Here is a 22,526-nt window from a genome sequence, read left to right as displayed (position 1 = left end):
AGGCCTGGGGGTATGTGACACTACTCCTAGAGTTCTTAGGTCATTCCCTAACAGGACCTTCCCAGGTACCTCAGCCTGAACACTGACAGGGATCCTTACTGTCATGTTGTTACATTGAATGAGGGCTGGTAGAATAGGAACCATTTGGACAGGGCCTCCAGACATCCTAGTGGGACCTTTGGGTGCTTTGGCCACATCTTCAGGTTGAAAGAAGCTTTCATCCACTACTGTTCTGCTGGCCCCAGTGTCTCTCCTGGCAGGAGTATCCTGGCCATTGACAAGAACACTGTCCACATAATACACCTTAGAGTTAACAGGTAGGGAGTTATACACAACCCTATTCTGGGGACTAACCAGACCCATAGGCTCTAAGTTTACAGTTGCTTGAAGACCCAAGGGTTCTTCAGCAAAGAGTTCAAAGTGGGCACTAGCCATCTGTACTTCATCCTCAGGAGTGAAGGCTAAGGAGACTGTGCTGATCCCTGCAGGTTTACCCTTGCACTTGGGATCTCCTTTGATATGGTCAGTACCCTGACAGACATAGCATTGTCCAAATGCTCTATGGAAGGGTGGCTTGTTCTGACCTCCTTCTGGCTTGTGGCCAGAAGGTACAGTAGCCTGACTAGGTTTCCCATGTGGCTTACCCTGGTTATTTTGTGGTTTGGGGCCCTCTTTGGGATAGGAATTATTAGAATTCTCTTTGGAGTCTTTTTTAGGCTGTTTCTCCCCATCCTTCTTCTGAGTTACCCCAGAATCCTTGTGAGTGGCCCTGTTGGCAACCCACAAGTCAGCAGCCTTAGCTAGTTTCCGGGAATCTAATTCCCTGGAATCAGCCAAGTGTTGTCTGAGCTCAGGAGAGCAGGCATCATAAATAGTCTCCAACATAAACAAATTCTTCATACCTTCATAAGTGTTCACCTTGTAACCCTTAATCCATCCCTCTAAGTTTTTCAAACATTCACTCACCCAGGTAGCCCAAGGGGTACCATCATGCTTTTTGAGGCTCCTAAACCTCTTAAGATACTGGGAAGGGGTCTTCCCAAACCTAGCTATCAAAGCTAGTTTCACACATTCATAGTCCTTCCTATCCTCCTCCCCCATCTCCATTACCACATCAGTTGCAACAGGGGGAAGCCTAGAGAACAACCAGGTGAGTAAGTCATTTCCTGTGATGTTCTGGAGCCCATGATTATATTCAAACAGAGACAACCAATCCAACACATCCAACTTAGGCTCATACATACCAACCAATTCTTTAGGCATCCGGGGTCTTTTAGGACTGGAACTTCTAGAGGAGCCAGAGAGAGAAACATTCTCAACAGATAATTTCTTCATTTCTAAGTCATACTTGAGCTCCATTTCCCTTAGCCTTAGTTCTTTGTCAGTTTGAGCATTAAGTTTCTTATACTCCAATTCTAGCTTCATTTTCTCCAGTTCAAAGTACTGAGGACTAAATGTGGGACCTGGTAAAGGTCCAGTAGGCACAGCAGGTAGAGCAGGCAGAGGCCTAGGGGGGACAGTTACAACAGCCTCACCCTCCTCTTCTGACTCTTCCTCAGAAACATCAACATTTTGCTCCATGTTAACTTCAATACTGTCATCTACAGTTGCTGGAGTGGTAGGCTCCTCTGAACCATCACCCAGACTTTGGTTAGCTAACAATCTTTCAATCAGCTCCATTTTCTTGCCCTTAGTCAGGAGATCCTTATGTTTACAGAGCATTCTTAAACAATCAGCAGTTTTGGCTGCAAGGGACTCTTGACTATAGCTTTCTATAACTGACATGTTAGAGGTTTTACTTTTTCAGTGCTAAGCTTTGTGGTTAGTTGCACTAAGGTATCTAAAGCACAATAAAATGTATACTCAATACAAATCCCACCGCTGTACACCAGTGTTAGGCAGAAACCTGTGCAGTTCCCTTGGGGAACACTGCAAAAGATTTAAGACTACAGGTAGAGCAGTAAACCCCTTTGGTAGCAGTCTGTACCACCCAGATTTACCTGGTAGCTGTGGCTGAGCAGTCAGACTTCTCTCAAGAAGAGTTAGGCAGTATGTAAAGTATACACAATATGTACCAAAACACAATAGCACAAGCAAACACTGACCAGAGCTTGGTTTCAAAAGTATATAGTTATTTATTTAAAATACACATAAGTTAAAAACACTCTAGCAAAAATATAGTAAAAGCACTTCAACACAGTTATACTGAAAGTAAATTCAATCCTTTCTCCTATCTAGACAACTCTAGGTTAACACCACTTAATTAAAACAGAGGTGAGTGCTTAACGTTAGATGACACTCTAGTAGTTTCCAAGAAAGGGAGAGAAAAAGCAGAAATAGGTTAGACACACCACTCTAAGGTCCAGAACACTTGCAATAGGCTTAAAGAAGAATAAAGTCACAGGTGAGCAAAAGTCACTAGGCAGGGCCCACTCTTAGAGTAGCCGGAGCGAAAATGTGCCCAAGATCACACTGTTAGTTAGAGATTCAAAGTCTTGCAAAGAGTCAAAAAGAGTTTAGAGTGGCTCAGAAAGTTTAGCCAAAGTGTCCCAGGCACTCCCAGGTTCGAAAGCCGGGGACTAAATCTACCCCGTACAGTCGGTAGCAAGGGAAGCCAGGCGGAACACAGTACCTTAAGCGGAAAGGATCCTCCAGCGGGGGCAGTTGTTCCAGGCAGCGACAGCAAGGCTCGACGTCGGTCAGGGGAGAAGAATATCTCGCTGAAGAGCAGAAGAGAAAGGTCGTAGCACTGCCCGGGAAGAAACCAGCCGCGGAGTCCTCCGGTTAAAGGGTTGGTACCGACTTTCGCGGTATGGGGGTAAAGTGTGGTATTCCGGATGCCGGGGTGCTTGGCACAGGCAAGGCGGCCACGAGATACCTCAAAAGGACGGAAAGAAGGCGAAAACTGGTTGTCCCCACCAGTCAAGGGAAGGAGCCACTCCGTTAAGAGTTCTCCTCGGTCGTCGGGAAAAAGTGGTGAGACGGTTCAGCAGGGCTCCACCGGGTGGTGTCGTCGAAGCAGGTCGGCTCAGCTCTTCCCTCGTCGGATTCTTGGTCCTGTGGCGACTTCTGAAGTCCCAGTCCCCAAAGCCCTGCTTTTATGCAGCAAACCCCCATTCACCCAGCCTAGCTGTCACTCAAACATGCTAAGTGGTGAGCCGGGCGGCTCACCACTTGGGCCAATCAGGACGGAGTGCGACTTGAGTTACCAAGGTAACTCAGTCCAGGGTGCCTAAATCCCCCTCCACCCCTCCTAAGTACCCCAGACAGAGTGGCACCACTTTGGAGGGCTTCTGTGGAGAAGCCCGCCAAAAGTGGAACAAAGGGCTCCACTTTGGGTCAGAGTTACAGAGGCGAACACCAACGCCATTTTAGAATCAAGTTTTGGCAAAAAGTCCCAACCGGAGTTATAAAAATAAATATATAAACCGGCGGTATGTTTAAGGCTACCGTAAATAAATAATTAAATGTGTTAGCCTAAAACAATGGGAAATCCCATAGGGAAATATTCGCGGTCGAATATAAAAAGTAGTTTCCACTGCCACCAGCCAAAACTCGATCAGGGGGGACGGAGACGTGCCCCCTCGACTAACAGACCCTGGGGCAATCGAATTGCCCCAGCCAGTACGTCCACAATATGATGGTTTGTACTGGTTCTGTTCAGGATTCAAGACTAGCAAAGTCTTTGGTGACTTTACATGCCCTGGGAGACAGTAGTCAGTCCCAGGGTATGGAGTCTATGTTGGGGAGTCCCTAGGACACCCCTGGGTCACGGCACAGAGGGTGCTGTGTGACCCACATCACAAAAATACATGAGGCCCTATGGAGTAAAAGACCCCATAGCCCATTCAACACAAGGTTTAACCAAGAAAACACACTTCAACATGTCCAAGAGTGAGGGTAAAAGAGTCTCACTCTTGGCAGGAGAAAAAAATTAAACCCCAGAAATCCAGCAAAGCTGCTGGGGGACTCACTAGGTAGGGAAATTCAGCCTAACCAGAGAATTCTCCCTAACACTTATTACATACAAACTGTATAAATGTATAACTTGTAAAATGTATATAATGTATCCTGTAACCACTTCCTTTGCACCATTTACCTCTAGGTCTGGAGTGCTATATTAATAAATAAATCGAACAAACATGGGTCTTGTCTCATGTATGTGATTGTTTCTATATTGGTTTGCATTTGCACTCCACCATGCAGGATGTATACTGCTATGTAATCTATTCATAGCATGTGAATCCATGGAAGATCCAATGTTGGAGAAGGGAGTAGTTTCTTACCTGTAACTCCATTTCTCCGGCGTTGGTATCTTTCATGGATTCACATGTGCCCTCCGTCCGCCCCTGCATGCAAACCTAAATTGGGTTGCCTTCACTTTGGATGTTAAAATCTGAAAGGAAGCCGCGTGGCTATTTATACCAGACGTCCTACTGGTGGTGGCTGAGGCGCCCAAAAAGGGCGTTGATGGGTCACTGAAGTGTCAAAGTTTTCCATAGGAAAATGCTAAGTTAAAAAATTACAAAGGTTCCCAGCCTGACGACGCGGAATATTCATAGCGTGCAAATCCATGAAAGATAGCAACGCTGGAGAAATGGAGTTACAGGTAAGAAACTACTCCCTTACGTCTGAAATTCAGGTAAGATTGAGCTTCTCTGAGTGAAGGTGGCAGGGCGTTCTGTAACTGGGCCGCTTTGACCGGAAAGCTACTGCCTGCTACCTTTTTGAGAGCTTAAATCTGGGAATGGTGAGGCAATTAGTGTTGACAAGGCTTGAAGGTCTGATCGAATTTCTTCTGTGGAATCTCTCAATTAGATAGCTGAGAGTGGCTTTGTTCAGCGCTTTATGGGTAAGCAAAGCAGTTTTTAACTGAATTTTGTTGTAGGTCGAAAGGCAGTTATTTTGATTCCGAATATCCGATATGAGTTCTAGCCACGCCGAGGGACTCTCTAAGGGCATTATTTTGAAGAATTTGGATTCTTTGGATGATCGATTTTTTAGATACAATGTAAAGGGCATTACAATAATCTAGCCTGAGTGCTCTTGCCAGGATAGTGCAGCTGTGGTCTGAGAGAAAGAGTTTACCATTTCTAATAAGCTTGCAAGTGTAAGCAGTGGCAGAAGCCCTGGCGTTTACTTGTTTAGTAAAGGACAAGGTAGAGTTGAGGTAAAAGCCAACGGTTTTTACCTCACTCGCCACTTTAATGAGGTTGTCATCAATTATGAAGGCAGAGTAGTCCTGGCTTACTTTAAGATTGGCGGTGGTCCCCAGGATGATGAGCTCTGTTTTATCATTCAGGCATAGACTGTGGGGTCACCATCCATGCCTGGATGATGAGGTAAATTCTATTCACCAAGGCTAAATCCTCAGCGTAATCCCCAGAAACAAGTGGGAGGAGAATCGGAGTATCATCTGCATAGTTAGGGTTGCCAAGATGTGTCACGCTCACCTGATTCCCACGGAGGCGCAGGTCTGGCTTCGAGTGCTGATGCTTCTTTAATGGTGAAGCGCAGGACTCTGAGGATGGACAGGTAGGGCCCCTCTACTCTGGCTTCTCTGGCTCGCAGGAATATTCCCCTGTGCGTAAAAAGGGAGTATTACCTACTGACGGAATAATGCTCAAGCCTCCCACTCCCTTCCAACCCTCCACGATCCCCTTCCACGATTCCCTGTGAAGTCTCACCTTAGGGTCTGGAAGGATGAGTTCTCCATCCTGCTTCTGATGCAGGGGCGCGTTGAAACCCAGTTACTTCACTGGATTGAGGTTTGATGGGAGTTCAAATAAGCTTTACTATTCAGGTAAGGCGCTGTAAGAGTTCTGTAGCAAGTTCAAAAGTTCAAGCTTAATAATAATGTTCATTGTCTTATTACAGCAAGCGCTAACGCTTATGTCTTTTTCCCCTTAGGGGCCGGGGTTCAGAATGCCGGAGATATGGCGCCGACCCGAAGTGAAACGTGCAGTTCCAGTAAATGACAGTTAAGTTCTCGATGAGCGTTCGGGTAATGTCTTTGCATTCGCTCATTCAATGTCTTTGTCTTTTTTCCCCCCATAGGGGCCGGGGTCCGGAATGCCAGGAAGCGTCAGGACCCGAAATGAAATGGGAATGACCCAACAGGTAAGTCTTAAAAGGAAACTGAGCTTTTCCTATTCCCTTCCTTCTCTCACCTTGTGTTCTTGTCTTTTTCTCTCTAGGCTCTGGGAAGTGGCTGCGGATCCGGATGATCGCTGCTGAAGATGGAGGTGCCCAGGAAAGGTGAGTGAAATGCAGCGCTGCAGCGATCGAAGTGAAATGCTTTTAAAATGATTTCTTCCCTTTCAGGATCGTCGGTGTGAAGTCTCTGTGATGCAGCTTTAGCAGGTAAGGTCTTCTTTCTCTCCAATTCTCTCTTAGCAGGTGACCCAGGATGCTGACAGGCGGGGCTGAAGTCCAGATGCAGGAGCGGACACGGTGAGCGTCCAGCTGCGAGGAGCAGAACAACGCGAGTTGCTGATCGGGCGTGGTTTAAATAGCTTTGGAAGAAGTTCCAGGTATGTATCCTTCCACCGATCAGGTATGTATCCTTCCCCGACCAGGTATGTATCCTTCCCCGACCACACCCAGGTGGAAAGTAGTCCCACAGGTAAAGTAGTTCCATTCAGGCCTCAAGAGGGCCTGGATGTAGCAGCATGGTCTGCATCAGGTAAGTGCACATTAAAACACTTGAACACATGTCTAGCTTTATGAGCCTGGCGCCTAAGGCGCCAGGACAGAGGTCCAACATGAGCCTGGTGCCTAAGGCGCCAGGACTGTGTCCAAAGGGCCCCAGCTTGGGCCCGCTGGCACTTCCCGGGGGAAGGGGGGCGGGGGGGGAAGAATGATGCCTGCCTCTGGGGTTGCTGGGTCGGACCTGGCTCCTTGGAGGTAGGCATCATGACAAGATGGTCCAGATCTCATATATATATAATATATATATCTCTATATATCTATATCAAATTTAGTGCAAGGGCCCCCCAGGACATGTGGTGGTGGGGCACACCACATCCTGCAGGGGGTGTGGGGCCCTCCTTACACCAGTGCCCCCACAACGCCTACTATTCCAGCACTAACCTTAAACATTTGCAGTGGACCTTCAGGATGGGACATCGGAGTACCATCTGCATAGTTAGTGTTGGTTATACCAAGATGGTCCAGATCATAGAAGAGGGGCTTGGTGAATGTTCTACAGTGTGGGGGAGACGCAAGAACCCTGTGGCAACCCATAAGTGATGGGAATGGGGTCTGCTGCTGAGAGGGGAGAAGATCCTCATCCTGTCACTTAAAAAGGATTCTATCCATGTTCTGGCCTCCTTGGAGAAATGCGCAGTTGAGTCTAGATGACTGATTATGACCCTGTGGTTCACATGGCCTAATGCAGCCGAGAGATCATGGAGGAGGAGGGGGGCTGATTTCACTGTCTCTTAACTCGACCTGGGCCTTCAGGCCCATGAGGGCGGTCTCAGTTCCGTGTTGGGGGCGTAAGCCTGATAGTCTGGCTTCCTAGAAGATGATGTAGTTCCATGTATTTCTGGATTTGAAGGTATGCAACCATGTCTAGTATTTTTAAAAGAAAGGGTACTGTCATAATGGGACGGTAATTAGTTGGTATGAGTGGGTCAAGGGGTTTTTTTTTTTTTTTTTTTTTTTTTTAGCAGTGGGAGCACCCATGATTGTTTAAGGTTGGTGGGGATGGTGCCAGATGTGAAAGAGGCGTTGAGTTTGGCGATAAAAGGGGCAAGTTCCCTAGCTGCATCCTTAATTAGCTGGGCTGGCCAGAAGTCGCCCTGGCAGTTAGAAGGCTTAAGTGAGACAATAACTTTTTCTACCTCAAGGATGGAAGTTTTAGTGAAGTTGAATCGGGATGGCGGGTTGTTAGATGTAGTGTTCTTAGGACAGATGTCGGAAGTCCTGTTTTATGGTGGTGGTACGGAGTTAAGGGATAGTGTTTTTGGGCCATTTTATTTTGGAGGGTGTTCACTTTATTGGCCAAAGCCTGTTGGATGTCTGCACACCAGGTTTTGTCTTTAGTACAGGTATCGGGTGTAGGGTTGGAGGTCTCTAATTCTTTTAGAATCTTGAAGAATTCCTCATACTAGAGTTCGCTTGGGAGATGCGAATGTCATACGATTCATGTTTGGCTAGGCACATTTCTTTTTTGTATTGGGATGAGATCTGAGTCAATTTATTTCTATTAGCTTCTGAGGGGAGTGATCTACAGGCAGTTTCACGTTTCCTTTAATTTTGTCGTAAACTTTTTAAATGAGGGGTGAACCACTTGTTCAGATGGATTTTAGGCTTGCTTGGTCTGAGTTTCGTTGGGGCGACATTATCTAGCGAAGTTAGCATGATTTTGTTGTACTCGTCGACGAGCGTTCCTGGGTCTGAACTATCTGCTAGAGAATTCAGGGTAGGGAGGATAGAATAAGTTTGTCTACTGAAATGCGCTTTTTGTTCCTAGTTGAGCTAGGTGGGGTCATGGGAGTGACTAGAGGGAGAGGTTGAGTTGTGGCAATTGCAGAGGACAGGAGGGAGTGGTCCGTCCAGAGTTGGGAGGAGATGGGTGATATTAACAGTGCAGTTGTAGTCAGCTACCCAATGTAAGGTTCTCCCTTTGTGTGTACCTACGTTAATTTTTTGTCAGGCCAAGTACCGTTCGGATGTTGGCAGTGGATGTGGCATGTTTATCCAGAGGGTCGTTAAAATCTAAATTAAGATCACCTAGGAGTAATAGTTGCAAAGTAGTTTTGAGGTTGTTGGAGAGTATGGTATAGATATCCTCCTTCAAGTTTCCAATGGGGCGGGGGGGGGGTCTGTAGATTAGATGAATAGTAAGGGTCTGGGAGTGGACTAGTGGAAGTTTAGCTGTAAGAACTTCACAGGATTGGATATCTTTGGAGATAATGGCAATACCTCCGCCTCATGTCTGTCTTGTCTAAGAATCGTATAGCTGTCAGGGACTGCTAGCGTAAAGTATGGGGCCTGCTGCCTTGTGCAACCAGGACTCTGATGGCCAGAAAATTTGGAAAATATTATGCTTGTGGGTCCACTGAACATGTTAAAGGGGTTCCCAAATTTAAGGTAAACCTGCAGGGATCCACATTGTCACCTTGGCTTTCTCCCCAGAGAAAGTACATGTGACAAGTGGTAATTTTCAAGTACTGGCTGAAGACCCCATTGGAGTCTCTGCCAGTGTTTCTTTAGTGTCCCTGGTTCTTTGGAAACGGCAGAATTGAGATGTTTATTCTTCTATACCAGATAACACAAGAATATTACAAGGACAATGAACTTGTAAATGGTTGGGCGACCCCTGCCATTAGAGCCACTGGGGCCAGCATTACTGAAGTGGATGGATCTTTTTTCAAGGCTGCCGATGTTGCTAAGGTACCCACAAGCCTCACTAAGCTTGCTGGAGGCCCTGTCCAAATGCTTCTTAGACTACCAGCGCATCCAGTGCAACAACATGCCTGTAAAGATACCTGTTAGTGTGCACAGTGAGGTGCCTGGGAGAGTCCTGTTGGGGAATGACTTAACTCTTGGAGTTGTATCTGTGAAAACATATTGTATGAAGAAGCCTGGTTTGTTATCATTACAGAATCATTATCCATTTAGGGATTTAGTTATCCATCATTCTGACTAAGGTGGATGGTCTAATACCTCTACTAGTCTGCCACTTACGTATGCATTTGCTTTTGATAGAATGAGGCCTGTTATATTTCAAGTGCCTTGCTAGTACCATGTAGAGACGCATGTTATAGTTGCTAGCGACATGTAGACACATGTAGAGATGTTATGTATTATGTATGCATTGTAGAGTGTGCACTTAGAGTATGCATTGAGTCTGCATTATAGATAGCGCTTGGGTTTGTGAGAGAGAGAGCATAAGCACTAGAGAAAGAATGAGGCCTATGGCATTATGAAGCCATCCTGAATGAGAGAAGTGCCGCGGCACTGCTGTTATAAGTTAGTGTGAATATGGGATGGTAACTGAAGCACTGATAGCATGGTATAGATATGACAAATGTCACGATGACAGAACACGCAGTAATTGAACAAGTACAAGACATGCATCAGACTTTTGGGCACTGATCAGATTTGGAACTGATGACAGAGAACGAGTGTAACCATAGGGATGTATGTACGTCATTGAATAGTATAACCAGAGCTGAGGGAGATTGGAGTTTTTTAGATCTGGATGGATCTGACTCTGAGATGGGAGTTTTTAGATAATTTGGAGAGAGACGTTTGGATGACTCGGAGGAAGCATTGGGGAAGCATTCTGATGGGAGCTGATGAAATTGATCTGGCAGAGAGGCCAAAGAGAGGCCCTGACAGTCTGGCTGTGAGTTAGCTGGAGAGAAGAGACAGAGCAACACAGAGCAAGAGGGGATTATTGAAAAGACATGTGCGTGGGGAATTAGGACAGACACTGTCACAGCTTTTGGTTTGATAGATGGGGTAATCGGACAGGGATCGTCTTAGAGTGTGAAGTGTGGTGTGGATTGAAGTTATTACTTTACTTGTATTAGAAGCCTGTAAGGCTTATAATTATTGCATTGTAGATTTGCACCAAAAGAATAAAAGGTGCAAATTCTAGATTTGCATTATAGTATTTGCTGTGCATGAATAAATGTGTTCAATTGTATTATAATTGAAACTGCCTTGTGTGTTTTTTATTTGTCGATCTTAGGGTTATGGTATTAGTTTAGGTGTCCATAGTATAGTAACTTAGAAGTAAAACAGTGCGGACTTGCCTTGAGATACAAGAGTAATAGGGCATAGTGATCCACACCACAATCCCCCCCTCCCCTCCCCGAGGTTGATTTGGAGAACTAACAAATGGTTGCCCACGTGGGGATAGGCCAAAGGTAGATTTGTTTTGGATCCACAGTATCGAGCACTCCCAGGCCTCCCAGCAAAAGGAAACCGGAGCAGACAAGGAGGGCCAGGGAGAGTACCTTAGATGGCTCTCCAGAGGATGTTCTAGATTCTCCTGTTGGCCTAAGTTGGGGTCTGATGTAGATAAATTCTGAGGAGCTGCCAAACTTGCCAGACATCAGGCAAGAGTGGAGCCAAGAATATGGCACTTTTGGTCCCCCTCCAATGGTGGGAGTCCCTTTTGAGAGGGTAGGAATCGACATTGTTGGTCCCTTAGACCCTCCAACTTCTTTAGGCAATCGATTTATATTGGTTGTAGTAGACCATGCTACTAGATATCCTGAAGCCAGCCGTATGAGGACTGTTACAGCTCAGGCTGTTGCTAAGGCCCTACTTGGTATTTTTACCAGGGTAGGTTTTCCTAAGGATTATCTCTGACAGGGGATCAAACCTCTTGTCCCACTACTTGCAGGCCATGTGGAAGAACTGTGGAGTGACTTATACGTTCTCAACTGCCTACCATCCACAGACAAATGGATTGGTAGAGAGGCTTAACCGTATTATGAAGAGCATTATGGGTGCTTTAGAGGAACCCCTTAGAAGAAAGTGGGACCTTCTATTGCCATGCCTTCTATTTGCTTATTGAGAAGTCCCTCAGGAGGGCGTTGGATTTAGTCCCTTTGAGCTTCTCTATGGTCATCCAGTTAGCGGTCCATTGGCCCTTATTAAGGAGGGGCTGGAGAGTGCACCTTATCCCAAGCCAGTGAGAGTCATTGACTATGTGTTGGGTCTCTGGAGGAGAATAACACACATGATGACAGAAGCATCTGGTAACTTAAAAGCAGGTCGGGCTCCTGTAAAGCATTGGCATGACCAGAACGCCAACATGGTTCAGTTTACTCAAGACCAGAAAGATTTAGTTATGGTACCTAAAAAGCAGTGGGGCTTACAGGACACATGGATAGGACCCTTCAAGATTGTGGGAAAACTTAGAGGTCCACTATCTGGTGGACCTAAGCAATCCTAAGTAGGTCCCCAGGGTCTTTCACACCAACCATCTAAAAGCGTATGTCGCCAGACCAGAAGTGGGAGCTTTGCTTCCAGCTTCAGCTCAAGAGGAGGAAGAGTGTGAACCTCTACTTGATGATCTCAGGGGACAGCCTTTAAATGAGAAAATAGGAGTTAATCTCTCTTCTAATCTGACACTGGAACAGGAGGAGTGCAAGTTTCTGGTAAATCACTTTGCCTCCCTGTTTTCACGATCACCAGGCTTGACCCCTTGGGGCCAGCATGATATTCTCTTTGGTGACTGTTTACCTGTTAAAAGCAGATTTTACAGAATGTCAGATAATGTTAGAACCCACATAAAGGAAGAGGACAACAAGATGCTTGATATCTGGGTAATAGAACCCTCTACCAGTCCATGGTCTAGTCCAGTTGTGCTAGTGCCAAAGGCATGATCCAAGGAGTTGAGATTCTGGGTTGACTATAGAGCTCTAAATGCAGTCACAAAGACTGATGCCTATCCTTTACCTAGGACAGATGATCTGGTGGACAAACTTGGTTCAGCCAAGTAACTCAGTACATTTGACCTATCATCAGGCTATTGGCAAATATCCCTGACCGACCATGCCAGGGAGAAAATTGCATTTTCAACCCCAGCAGGCCTCTACCAGTTTAAGGTAATGCCTTTTGGATTAAAGAATGCACCTGCAACATTCCAAAGGATGGTTGACTAAGTTCGGAATGGGATGGAGGACTTCTGCATGGCATACTTGCATGATCTAGCATTGTTCAGTTCTACTTGGAAAGAACATGTTGACCACTTGGGATATGATTTGCAGGCTCTTGAGTAGGCCTTTCTGACCATAAAGGCAAGTAAATGTCAAATTGGTCAGAGCAAAGTGGTCTACCTTGGACATGAGGTAGGAGGAGTTGAAATAAGGCCACAAGCTGTACAAGATTGGTTCGCCCCTACTACTCAAACCCAGGTGAGAGCTTTCTTAGGTTATTATAGGAACTTCATTGAGAACTATGGGTCCATAGTTTCTCTTAAATGTCGTCTCCTCACCCAAATTTCCTAAAAAGGTCAGGTGGAATGAGGAGTGCACTAAGGCATTTTTGAAGGACTTGAAGCCCTTTGTCAAGCTCCAGTCTTAAGAACTCCTGACTGCAGCCAAACCTTCATTGTGCAAACAGATGCTTCCAATACAGGTATAGGTGCAGTTCAGAGTCAGCTGGATGAGAAAGGTAGGGAGCACCCCATCTGCTTCATCGGCAGAAAGCTGAATGAACCAGAAACAAGGTGGGCAACCATTGAAAGAGAATGTTTTGCTATTGTTTGGTCACTGAAGTTTAGACCATACTTGTATGGATCTACGTTTGAGATTCAGACTGACCACCAACCCTTGAGATGGTTAATTCAGATGAAGGGGGAGAATCCTAAATTGTTAAGATGGTCGATCACTCTACAGTGGTTTGATTTTACCATTGAATACGGGTCAGGGTGTAATCGCCAAAATGCTGATGCTCTCTCCAGAATGTTTGGCCAACTGGTGTAAGGTGATTCATTCTGGGGTGTATTAAATCCTTGTGTCCCTTAGTCTGGGGGGGAGGGGGAGATGTGCTAATTCTCTTCACCTTAGAGACCCCAGCAACTTTGCTGGATTTTGAGGACTTGATTTTTTTACCTGGAAAGAGTGCAAGCCTGTTTTCCCACTCTTTCATGTATTTTGATGTGTTTTACTTGTGTGTTCTAGGATTATGAAGTTTTAGATAACTCTATAGGCATCATCTTTTCATGTGTGTTACACAGCACCCCCAGTGCAGTGACACAGGGATGTCATTTAGACTTCCCAAAGGTTTAAATACCTTCTCTGGGATAAACTACTTTTGCCCAGAGAATGTAAAGTTAAACTGATATTACTAGTCTTTCCAAATTCATAGACCCAGCACACACCATCTTCCAATTGAGTGCTGGAGGGGTTACATAGTATCCCCTGTGTCTAAACACTCATGTAGCAGTCAACTGCTACCCTTTCCAATTGAAAATGCTGGTGGCAGTTTTACAACGAACTACCATGATACCTGCTCAGCAACATTATCAAAACTGTGTAGTACAGACTTTTACCAAAGGTTGGTTTGCTTACACCTGTAGTCCTGGTTGTGTGTAGTGGTCCCAAAGGGTACTGCATGCAAACTCTGCCTAACTGGCAAGTTGACTGTCCAGCAAGGACAGCCACCCTGCTGGGTGAGTGGCAGCTAGGCTGTAAAGAATTGGGGAGAAATGTATAAACGGCAAGTCTTTTGGCTTGGAAGGCAGAGTCGACCACTGGCCGAAGGAACCAAAGAAGAGCTTGAAGAGGACAGCTGCTGCAACTCCTGGACTCTCGGTTTGCCAGGTGAAGCGCTGCTGCAGGTCTGAATCGCCAAGTTCGCATCGACGGAGAGGCCCTGCAGAGGACGATTTCTCCCTTTGAGTTGGTAGGACCAATCCCCTCCCAAGTAAGCCACCTGGACACCTATCTCTGAGCTGGTTGCATTTCCTCAGTGTGCTGCAGGGAACTGTAGAGCCAGGAAGAGGGACACCAGATTGTGTGCGTTACTTGTAAGATGGCCAAAAACGCTTGGAAGATCCTCCGGATTCCCACAACGTCGGACCGACCAAGCCTGACCCCAACCTGTGCCACCACTCCCATTCCCCCCCCCCCCCCCAGTTGAGTTTGGGACCTCATAAGCAAGGACAGTCCACCTTGACAGCCAGAACCAGAGTTGTTACCAGCGCGGTAGCTGAAACGCGAAACAGCCACTGAAATTGAGGTTTGCCAGATGCAAGCTTTTGGCCAGTCCCAGTGTGGTGCAGGAGTCCCCCCGACGTCCTCCCTTTTGTCCCCCACGACTGAGGCTCAGGAACAGCGAGATCTGCAGGAACAGAAGTCATCGGCTGCATCTTTTTCTTCATTGAAAGGTACTGTAAAATAAGACTGAGAGAATTTACCTCTGGCAGTGAAAGTGCTTGTAACTTTTGTGTCTCGCAGGCCTAATCAGCTTGTGACCCAACATATGATTATTCTTTTTACAAACTACTTCCAAGAACTTGTGCAGTGACTTTTCAGTTTAACTACCAGAACCACTTTATCATATCCAAGACTTTAGCCCATTGACTTTGGCCTAGCCTATTGAATTGACTCTCTGAACTCAAAGTATTTGCACTGTCTAAGAATAATTGGAACCTTTCATGTTCTAATAACCTACACCTCTTGAAAAGTGTTCCGAAATAGTATTGAAGTGTATTTTTGTGTTATTATATTGCCTCCTCCTAATGAGTTTTATAAATGACAGATAAATTAATAAGTAGTTATCAAGGAAACCTTGAGTGTACGTTTATTTGAACACCTGTGATTGTAGACCTCTAACATCATTACTGCTCACATTCCCCTCTTGAGATAAGCCCGGCTGCTCAGCCCCGCTACCGGAACTGTGTAGTACAGGCTTATACCAAAAGTTGGTTTGATTACACCTGTAGTCAAAGTTGTGTATAGTGTTCTCCGAGGGTACTGCATACAAACTTTGCTTAACAGTACCTACCTGGAATAGCTGTATACTATTGTGAATAAGCGTACAAAGTCTTATTTTCCTTAAACCGTCTTTACATTCTAAAAGAAAGTAGATAGGTTAATTTACTCACTTGTGAATTGGGACCCCCCTCTTACCTAAGTAATGCTTTTGGCACAACTGCTATGGTCTACTACCCTGTATTACTGTAAGTAATCCAAAACTAACTCTTGATTTTGACCAGAACTTCAGAACTTCTGTTGGGTGTTACAAATTAGATTATATGCTTTGGTATGTGTATACCTGCATGCATAGTGGTTTTTTGTGTTAATACGATCTGTGATAGTGCATACTCCCCCAAACCCCCCTCCTGCCCCCCAGATTTATCTGGGCCTACTTGTATTTAAATAATCTATTCATTTGTACAATCCATACTGTTGGTGGGGGTGGAGGTGATCTTTAGACAATATTTGTATGACAATTTCTTTGTAGTGCTTCTACAGCCCTCTCTCCCTCCTAAAATAAGCCTGGCTGCTTGGTCTACGATACCATATATTCAGGTGGTACAGCCTTATACTAAGAGTTAAGTCTTGTACTGTCTCAGTTGAATGGTTTTATTAAGCCCTTAGTTGGACTTCAGAAAAACCGCTTTAACTCCTTAGCGTTTTTCAGGATTGCAATGAAACAAGATGATTCAATCTGCTCTCCGTTGAGCCTACCTTCTGAGAGCCCGGTCATTGTGTAAGATTAAACATGTGAACCCTTGTACTAATGCAGATTTTTCCCTTTATTTTGGTATTACAGCTGTTCAGTTTATTGGAAAGGATTAACCCAGATCACAACTTTCCTGTAAGGTAAGACGATTTTCATTTTCCTGATGCTTTTATCAAGTTGATTAATTGGAGTGGTTAAAACCAAGGACTCAACAGAACAAAGCCTTCAATTTCCAGCCAACACTGTAAAGGAAAATATAGTGAGCCTTTTCTTTACCCATGGTTATTCAATGACTACCATAAATTGGAATTATCTTGTAAATCTTGCACCCTAATAAACGAAAAACAATATAGCCCATATGGATCCATCGAATTGCCTTCTGATTTCTATACAAGTATAGCCAATAACTTGGTGCAGAATTCTTTTATTTAAAAAAAAAAAAAAAACATAATTCCTATCTGGAACAGCACTTTGGAACGCCTACCCTGGGTGAACAGGGTTACACTACTTTAGTTTATGCTGAACCACACAAGGGTTTGGTAGAATGGCGAGGTGCAAGGTTTTTTGTAAAGAGGGAAGAGGGGCTGTACTGACTTACAAAGAGCATAGACTTTATCCAACTAAACACTGATACACTTGGCAATTTTTTTAAAAGGAGTTATTTAATATATACACTAAGGCACACTGTAACTTTCTAATAAGTACTATAAAACAAACAATAAACAGACTTGCCATCTTCTTTGGATAGTAATCCGCAGTTGTCGCATTAGAATAGCTTGTTCAGTATCAAATCATACTAAAACTATCAAACATATATGCAAACTTTTAGTAACTTTGTTCCAGCCTGTCTTGGAGTCCAACCCTATCTTATGAGAGTATCGGTGTTCAGAGGGGTCGCTGGTCCACCATTGACCAGGTCTTGGGCAGAAGAGGGTGGAAACAGAGTACAAGGTTCAGAGTGGCCTAGTCCAACAGAATCACTTCTTGGTTTTGCATATAAGTTAGGTTCCACAAGTCAAGGAAATAAAGATGTTTCCATGAAAGGTTGCCCCAAGGACCAATGTCCTAAGGCAGAATGTTCGGGAGAGTTCTCAATTTGCTAATTCCTCTCTACCTTAGAGACCCCAGCTCTTATGCTGAACTTTGGGACTCTCCTTTTTAATTCTGTTTGTTTTCTGTGTTTATTATCTTTGGCTATGGAGTTTTACCAACTCCATAGGCATCAACTTTTATTTGTCGCACAGCACAGTCGGTGCAGTGCCACAGAGAAGCCTTTAAGATTTCCCAAGGTTTAAATACCTATTCTGGGATAAACTACTGTTTCCCAGAGAATGGAAGGTTAAATTGACTTTAATAGTCTTTTTAAATTCCTAGACCCAGCACACACGATCTTCCTATAGAGTGCTGGAGGGGTTACATAGTATGGCCTGTGTCTAGAAACCCATGTAGCAGTCAAATGCTTCTCTTCCCTATTGAAATGGCTCGTGGCAGTGGTTTTACAACGAACTACCATGATTTTTCCCGGCGGCGAACACTGGTAGCTAAATATCGCGGGAGCCATTGTTTTTCAAGATGGCCTCTTAAACCCATTTGTTTAAACGGGTCCCGGTCTTCTTTTCTCGCCATTTCTTTTTTGGAAAGTTTTTGTAGAGTTTGTCTCTGCACACCAAACTAGGTTTGGTCCCTTTGTTTCTATGCCTTTGGTGGGCTTCAGGACTGAAGACTGCCTGTGGCGTCTGATTGTTTGGGGTGGGCAGGAAGTGAGGGAGGTGCCCTAAGCTCCCTGTACTTAGTCTCCTAGGAGACCCAACTGCACTCTGACGTGATTGGCTGGCTGGCTGACTGTCCGGCAAGGACAGCCACCCTGCTGAGTGAGTGGCAGCTAGGTTGGAATGAATGGAAGAAAACTGTTTAAAAGGCAAGTCTCTTGGACTGGAAAGCAGTGTCGACCACTGGAACGAAAGAACCGAGATGAGCTGGAAGAGGACGGCTGCTGCAACTCCTGGACCGTTGGTTTGCCTAGTGAAGCCCTTCTGCAGATCCGAATGGCCAAGTTCATCTCGACAGAAGCCCCTTCAAGGACTTCTTCCTTTGAGTGGGTGGGACCAATCAACTCGTAAGCCACCTGGATACCATTCTCGGAGCTCGTTAGATTTAACCAGGGGGGTGTGGGGGGGGGACACCAGCTTTTGTACTTGAATTACAGCTACACGAACTGAAGTTACTCCATTTTGTCCGCGTTTTCAGACGATCCGGTGCAGTGCAGGATCCCCCGACGTCCTCCCTCTTGTCCCCACGACTGAGGCTCAGGAACAGTGAGATCTGTACGAACTGCTAGGAACTAACTTCTTCAGCTACATCTTTTGCTTCATATTAAGGTACTGTGTCTACCGGATTGAGAGAACGCCGCTCGGTGTAAGTTCGTGGAACTTTCCCAACTTGCAGGCCTAATCAGCTTGTGACCCAACATTCTTTTTCGTACAAACTACTTCTGAGAACTTTGCCAAAGACTGTTTACTTCAAGGACTGCTCTTTCCTATCTAAGACACTAGTCCATTGACTTTGGCCTAGGCCTATTGAACTGAATTGAGTCCTCTAGTGAACTAAAACTATTTGCACTGCCTAAAAGTATTTGTGATCTGTTCTGCTAATGTGTCTTTCTACTCCCATTGAAAGTAACTAAAATGCCATTTTGCTCCTATTTCAGGGGAGCTTAATTTGTTCAGAAACTTATTGGTTTGATCTTGCAGTGTGTTTAGATTATTAAGTTGCCTCCGTCTAGTGAATGTTTTCTATATGTTTGTGTAATAAATTAATACGTGTTTTATCAAGAAACCTTGAGTGCAAGTGTGTACTTGAACCACTGTGATTGTAAGACCTCTGTGTAACCTCTTTACTCCTACGGCCCGTCCCCTTTCCTCCATACTTATGGGACTTTCCGTCCTGTGGAGCGGAACCGGAGAACTTTTGTAAAAAGCATCACATTTTTCAAAAATGTGTCCTCTTTGCGTGGGTTAACACATGTGGCCATAATCCCGCCCTTCTTGGCTCTGCCCAGCTCATCGGCCATCAATCCTTTTCTCTGTGCGGTAGGGGCAAGACACACTTGCATCTTTGGAAGATTTTTTCCTTCCAGTGTTGTCCTCTCCTGTTCCGGTTTGGCGGTCGCGTTGTAGTCAGTCTATGCCAGTTCATTTAGAATGTCCTTCTTGTTCTTGCGAGCAACGCTTCACTAGGGCGGATCCCCATCCTTTGTTTAGAGTGTTTGGGTTAGGATCATCGGTTTACTTGTGTTTATACAGCGATTCCCTCTGGGTCGGGCCACTTCGTCGTCTGGAGCGGGGGGAGGTGGTGTTTCAGTGTGCTGCTCCGCATTCGAAATGTCTGGTATAACATTGTCCAAAGTGCTAAGCCAAGCCAATTGAGATCACGGCAACTACCGAAAACTGCCCAATACTGCTAAGCCTTATATTATTCATAAGTGAGTGGTTGTATTTCATTAAACTGGTCTCACTACATATATGCCAATTCACATTGATTCCATGAGCTGGCATGTTTTCTAGATGCCGCAAAGAGGGGGATATACATGGTTATTTATAAACGTGGTAAAACGATTTAAGTTTCTAGAGCATTTGTTTTGTAGATCATTAGTTGGTAGTAACATTTTTCTTGTAGGTTAGTAAACTTTGGGATATTGTGGGCATGGACCTGATTGGTAAACTGAACAAAACCACAAGGGATAACGATAAGTGAACTTTAGCTTGCGCCGATTCTAGATAGAAATGTGATTGTCAACATACACCACACTTAGAATTCTGAACTTTAGCTTGTCGCATCTAGATAGAAATATGATTGTTAGAATGTGTCACACTCAGTATTCTGAACTTTAGCTTGCGCCGCATCTAGATAGACATGCGAATGTCAGCATGCACCGCACCTAGATGGATTCCCATAATTGCAAGGACAGCAATGCCAACTAACCAACTAACAATTTCATCGCTCTGCATACATCTCTCAAACTCTAACCAAACACAACCACAAGCCTAAAATGCAGCAATCCGCACAAACTTCAAAACAATGCAACAACAAAACAAATCTCACATAGACTTGCACAACCGCACAAGACAACTAGTTTATTTATAGAGCGCGCCAGACCCTGGGGCATCAGGGCGCAAAAGACAGGAATATGTTCAGTTTAGTTACAGGTACATGGTAGGTAGGAAAGTACAGGTACATCAGACATGTTACAGTAGGCTAGTATGTACAAGGCAGGATCTAGATCAAGAAACAGAAATTACAAGGTGCAATTGTTAGGGATAGATATAGGTTAATAATATACAGTTGTATACGGTGTAATGTGAAGTGGCACCAAGAGCATTACATTACAAAAAGAGAGAACAGATTGAAATATCCTGGTAATGAGGTGCGCGTCGAACGTCAAACATCTAATGCTTGAGTTCCTGGAGCAGAAGGTGGGCGTCAGGGGGATGCATCAACAGAGTCAAGCGAGTCGGGGTAGTTGGGTGTCATTTGCTCTCAACCAATTGGTCAAGTTCTGTCTGAATTTCACAAAGGGCTGAGGTTCTCTAATGCCAGAGGGTAGGGAGTTCCACAGCTGCGCCGCTTTGACTGGGAAGCTGTGTCCTCCTATAGTAGAGAGTTTGAATTGCGGAACTTGTAGGCAGTTTGCCTTAGCTGTTCTTGTAGGTCTGGATGAGGTTCTTTTACGTAGCCTGTCCTTGAGGTAGGGTGGAGCTTTGTTGTTGAAGCACTTGTGGGTATGGGAGGCGATCGTGAGTTGAAACTTATCCGAAGTGGAAAGCCATTTGTATTCTCTCCTTACAGAAGATGTATGCTAATATCTGTTAATCTTAAGAGCTGCTCTCAGGGCATTATTCTGGAGGACCTGGATTTTGTGGATGGTCTGTTTGCCCCGATGTATAGTCCATTACAATAATCCAGTTTGGAAAGTATGAGGGCTCTGGCAATCGTGATGCAACTGTCTGTTGAAAGGAATTGTTTGCTAGCTCTGATAAGTTGGCATGTGTATGCAGTAGCTGAGGCTAGAGAGTTAACTTGTTTAGCAAAGTTCATGGTGGCGTCTAGGTAAAAGTCTAGGGTCTTCACTTCCTTAGCTACTTTTATGTTATTCCCATTGATGATGAAATTGGCATAGTCGCGGCTAAATTTGGATATGTAGGTTGGGGTGCCTAGGCTAATGTCTGTTTTGTCATCGTTCAGGCATAGGCCGTGTGTGGCCATCCATGCCTGAAAGATGCTATAGATTCTATTCACTAGGGCCAGATCCCTGGTGTAGTCTCCTGAAAGCGGAAGGAGGATCTGGGTATCGTCTGCGTACGTGTAGGCGATACCCAGATGATCCATTTTGTCAAAGAGGGGCTTTGTGAATACATTGTAGAGAGTAGGTGACACAAGATTGTGGTACACCACATGTTATAGGGATCGGGTCTGCTGAGGCTGATGGAGAGAATACTCTCATAGTTTGGTTACTCAGGAATGACTTGATCCATGTTATGGCCTCTTTAGAAAAATGGGCTGCAGGGTCTAGGTGGCTGCATAAGACTGTGTGGTCAACTAAATAAAATGCAGCTGAGAGGTCTAACAGGAGGAGTAGGGCTGCTTGGCCATTGTCTCTGCACTCATCTATTTGGGCCTTAAGATCGATTAAAGCTGTCTCAGTCCCGTGTTGCGGGCGGAATCCAGATTGGCGGGTTCCGAGTAGGTGGTTGGATTCTAGGAAGTTTTGTATTTGCATGTACGCCACTTTGTCTAGAATTTTTAGGAGAAAGGGCATAGTCGTGATAGGCTTGAAGTTTGTGGGAATGGCCGGGTCAGGGGTTTGCTTCTTTAAAACTGGCAGTACCCAAGACTCTTAAGTTATTCGGTACAGTGCCTGTGGTAAAGGAGTTGATGAGTTTAGTTATGAATGGCGATAATTCTCTCCCTGCATCCTTAATCAGTTGAGATGGGCATTGATCGCCTTTACAGATGGACGGTTTAAGTCCTTTGACCGTAAAACACCCCAAGCCCAGCCAACGGACCCACCGGGCTGAGGCTGCCAACAGCATATCACTGCTCTCTTGTGCTTTTCCAGCTCATTCCCACTAACCCATCCCCCTCTACTCCCCTTTTTCAGAGCCGCCAGGGGACCACTTCGGTGGTGATAGTGCGTGGTACAAATGTCCTTTAACATTTTCAGAGTTTCATCAACGAAAAGAAGAAACGCCCGGTAAGTTCTTCAGTTTTTAGGGCACCCCACCAGAGGACTCCTTCCTGTGGTCTTCCCAGTCCGGGAGGGGCTTCATAAGCTCTATTACCGGGGTTTCCCCTGAGGTGCATTC

General features: G+C 45.1%; 1 protein-coding gene across 1 annotated transcript in view; it reads left to right on the top strand.

Annotated features, from left to right (window-relative positions):
- The window catches only part of MAU2 (MAU2 sister chromatid cohesion factor), an 893,447-nt gene that overhangs the window by 530,351 nt on the left and 340,570 nt on the right, over positions 1 to 22,526 (top strand). The window contains exon 14 of the mRNA XM_069649112.1: positions 16,255 to 16,304. Within this exon, the coding sequence (XP_069505213.1) occupies positions 16,255 to 16,304 (50 nt within the window). The remainder of the gene's footprint in view (positions 1 to 16,254; positions 16,305 to 22,526) is intronic.

Source organism: Ambystoma mexicanum, chromosome 1p (genome assembly GCF_040938575.1).
Source record: "Ambystoma mexicanum isolate Mex_15411 chromosome 1p, UKY_AmexF1_1, whole genome shotgun sequence".
Lineage (NCBI taxonomy): Eukaryota > Metazoa > Chordata > Amphibia > Caudata > Ambystomatidae > Ambystoma > Ambystoma mexicanum.
The sequence above is the reverse complement of the archived record's forward strand: the minus strand, read 5'-3'. Positions and strand labels throughout refer to the sequence as shown.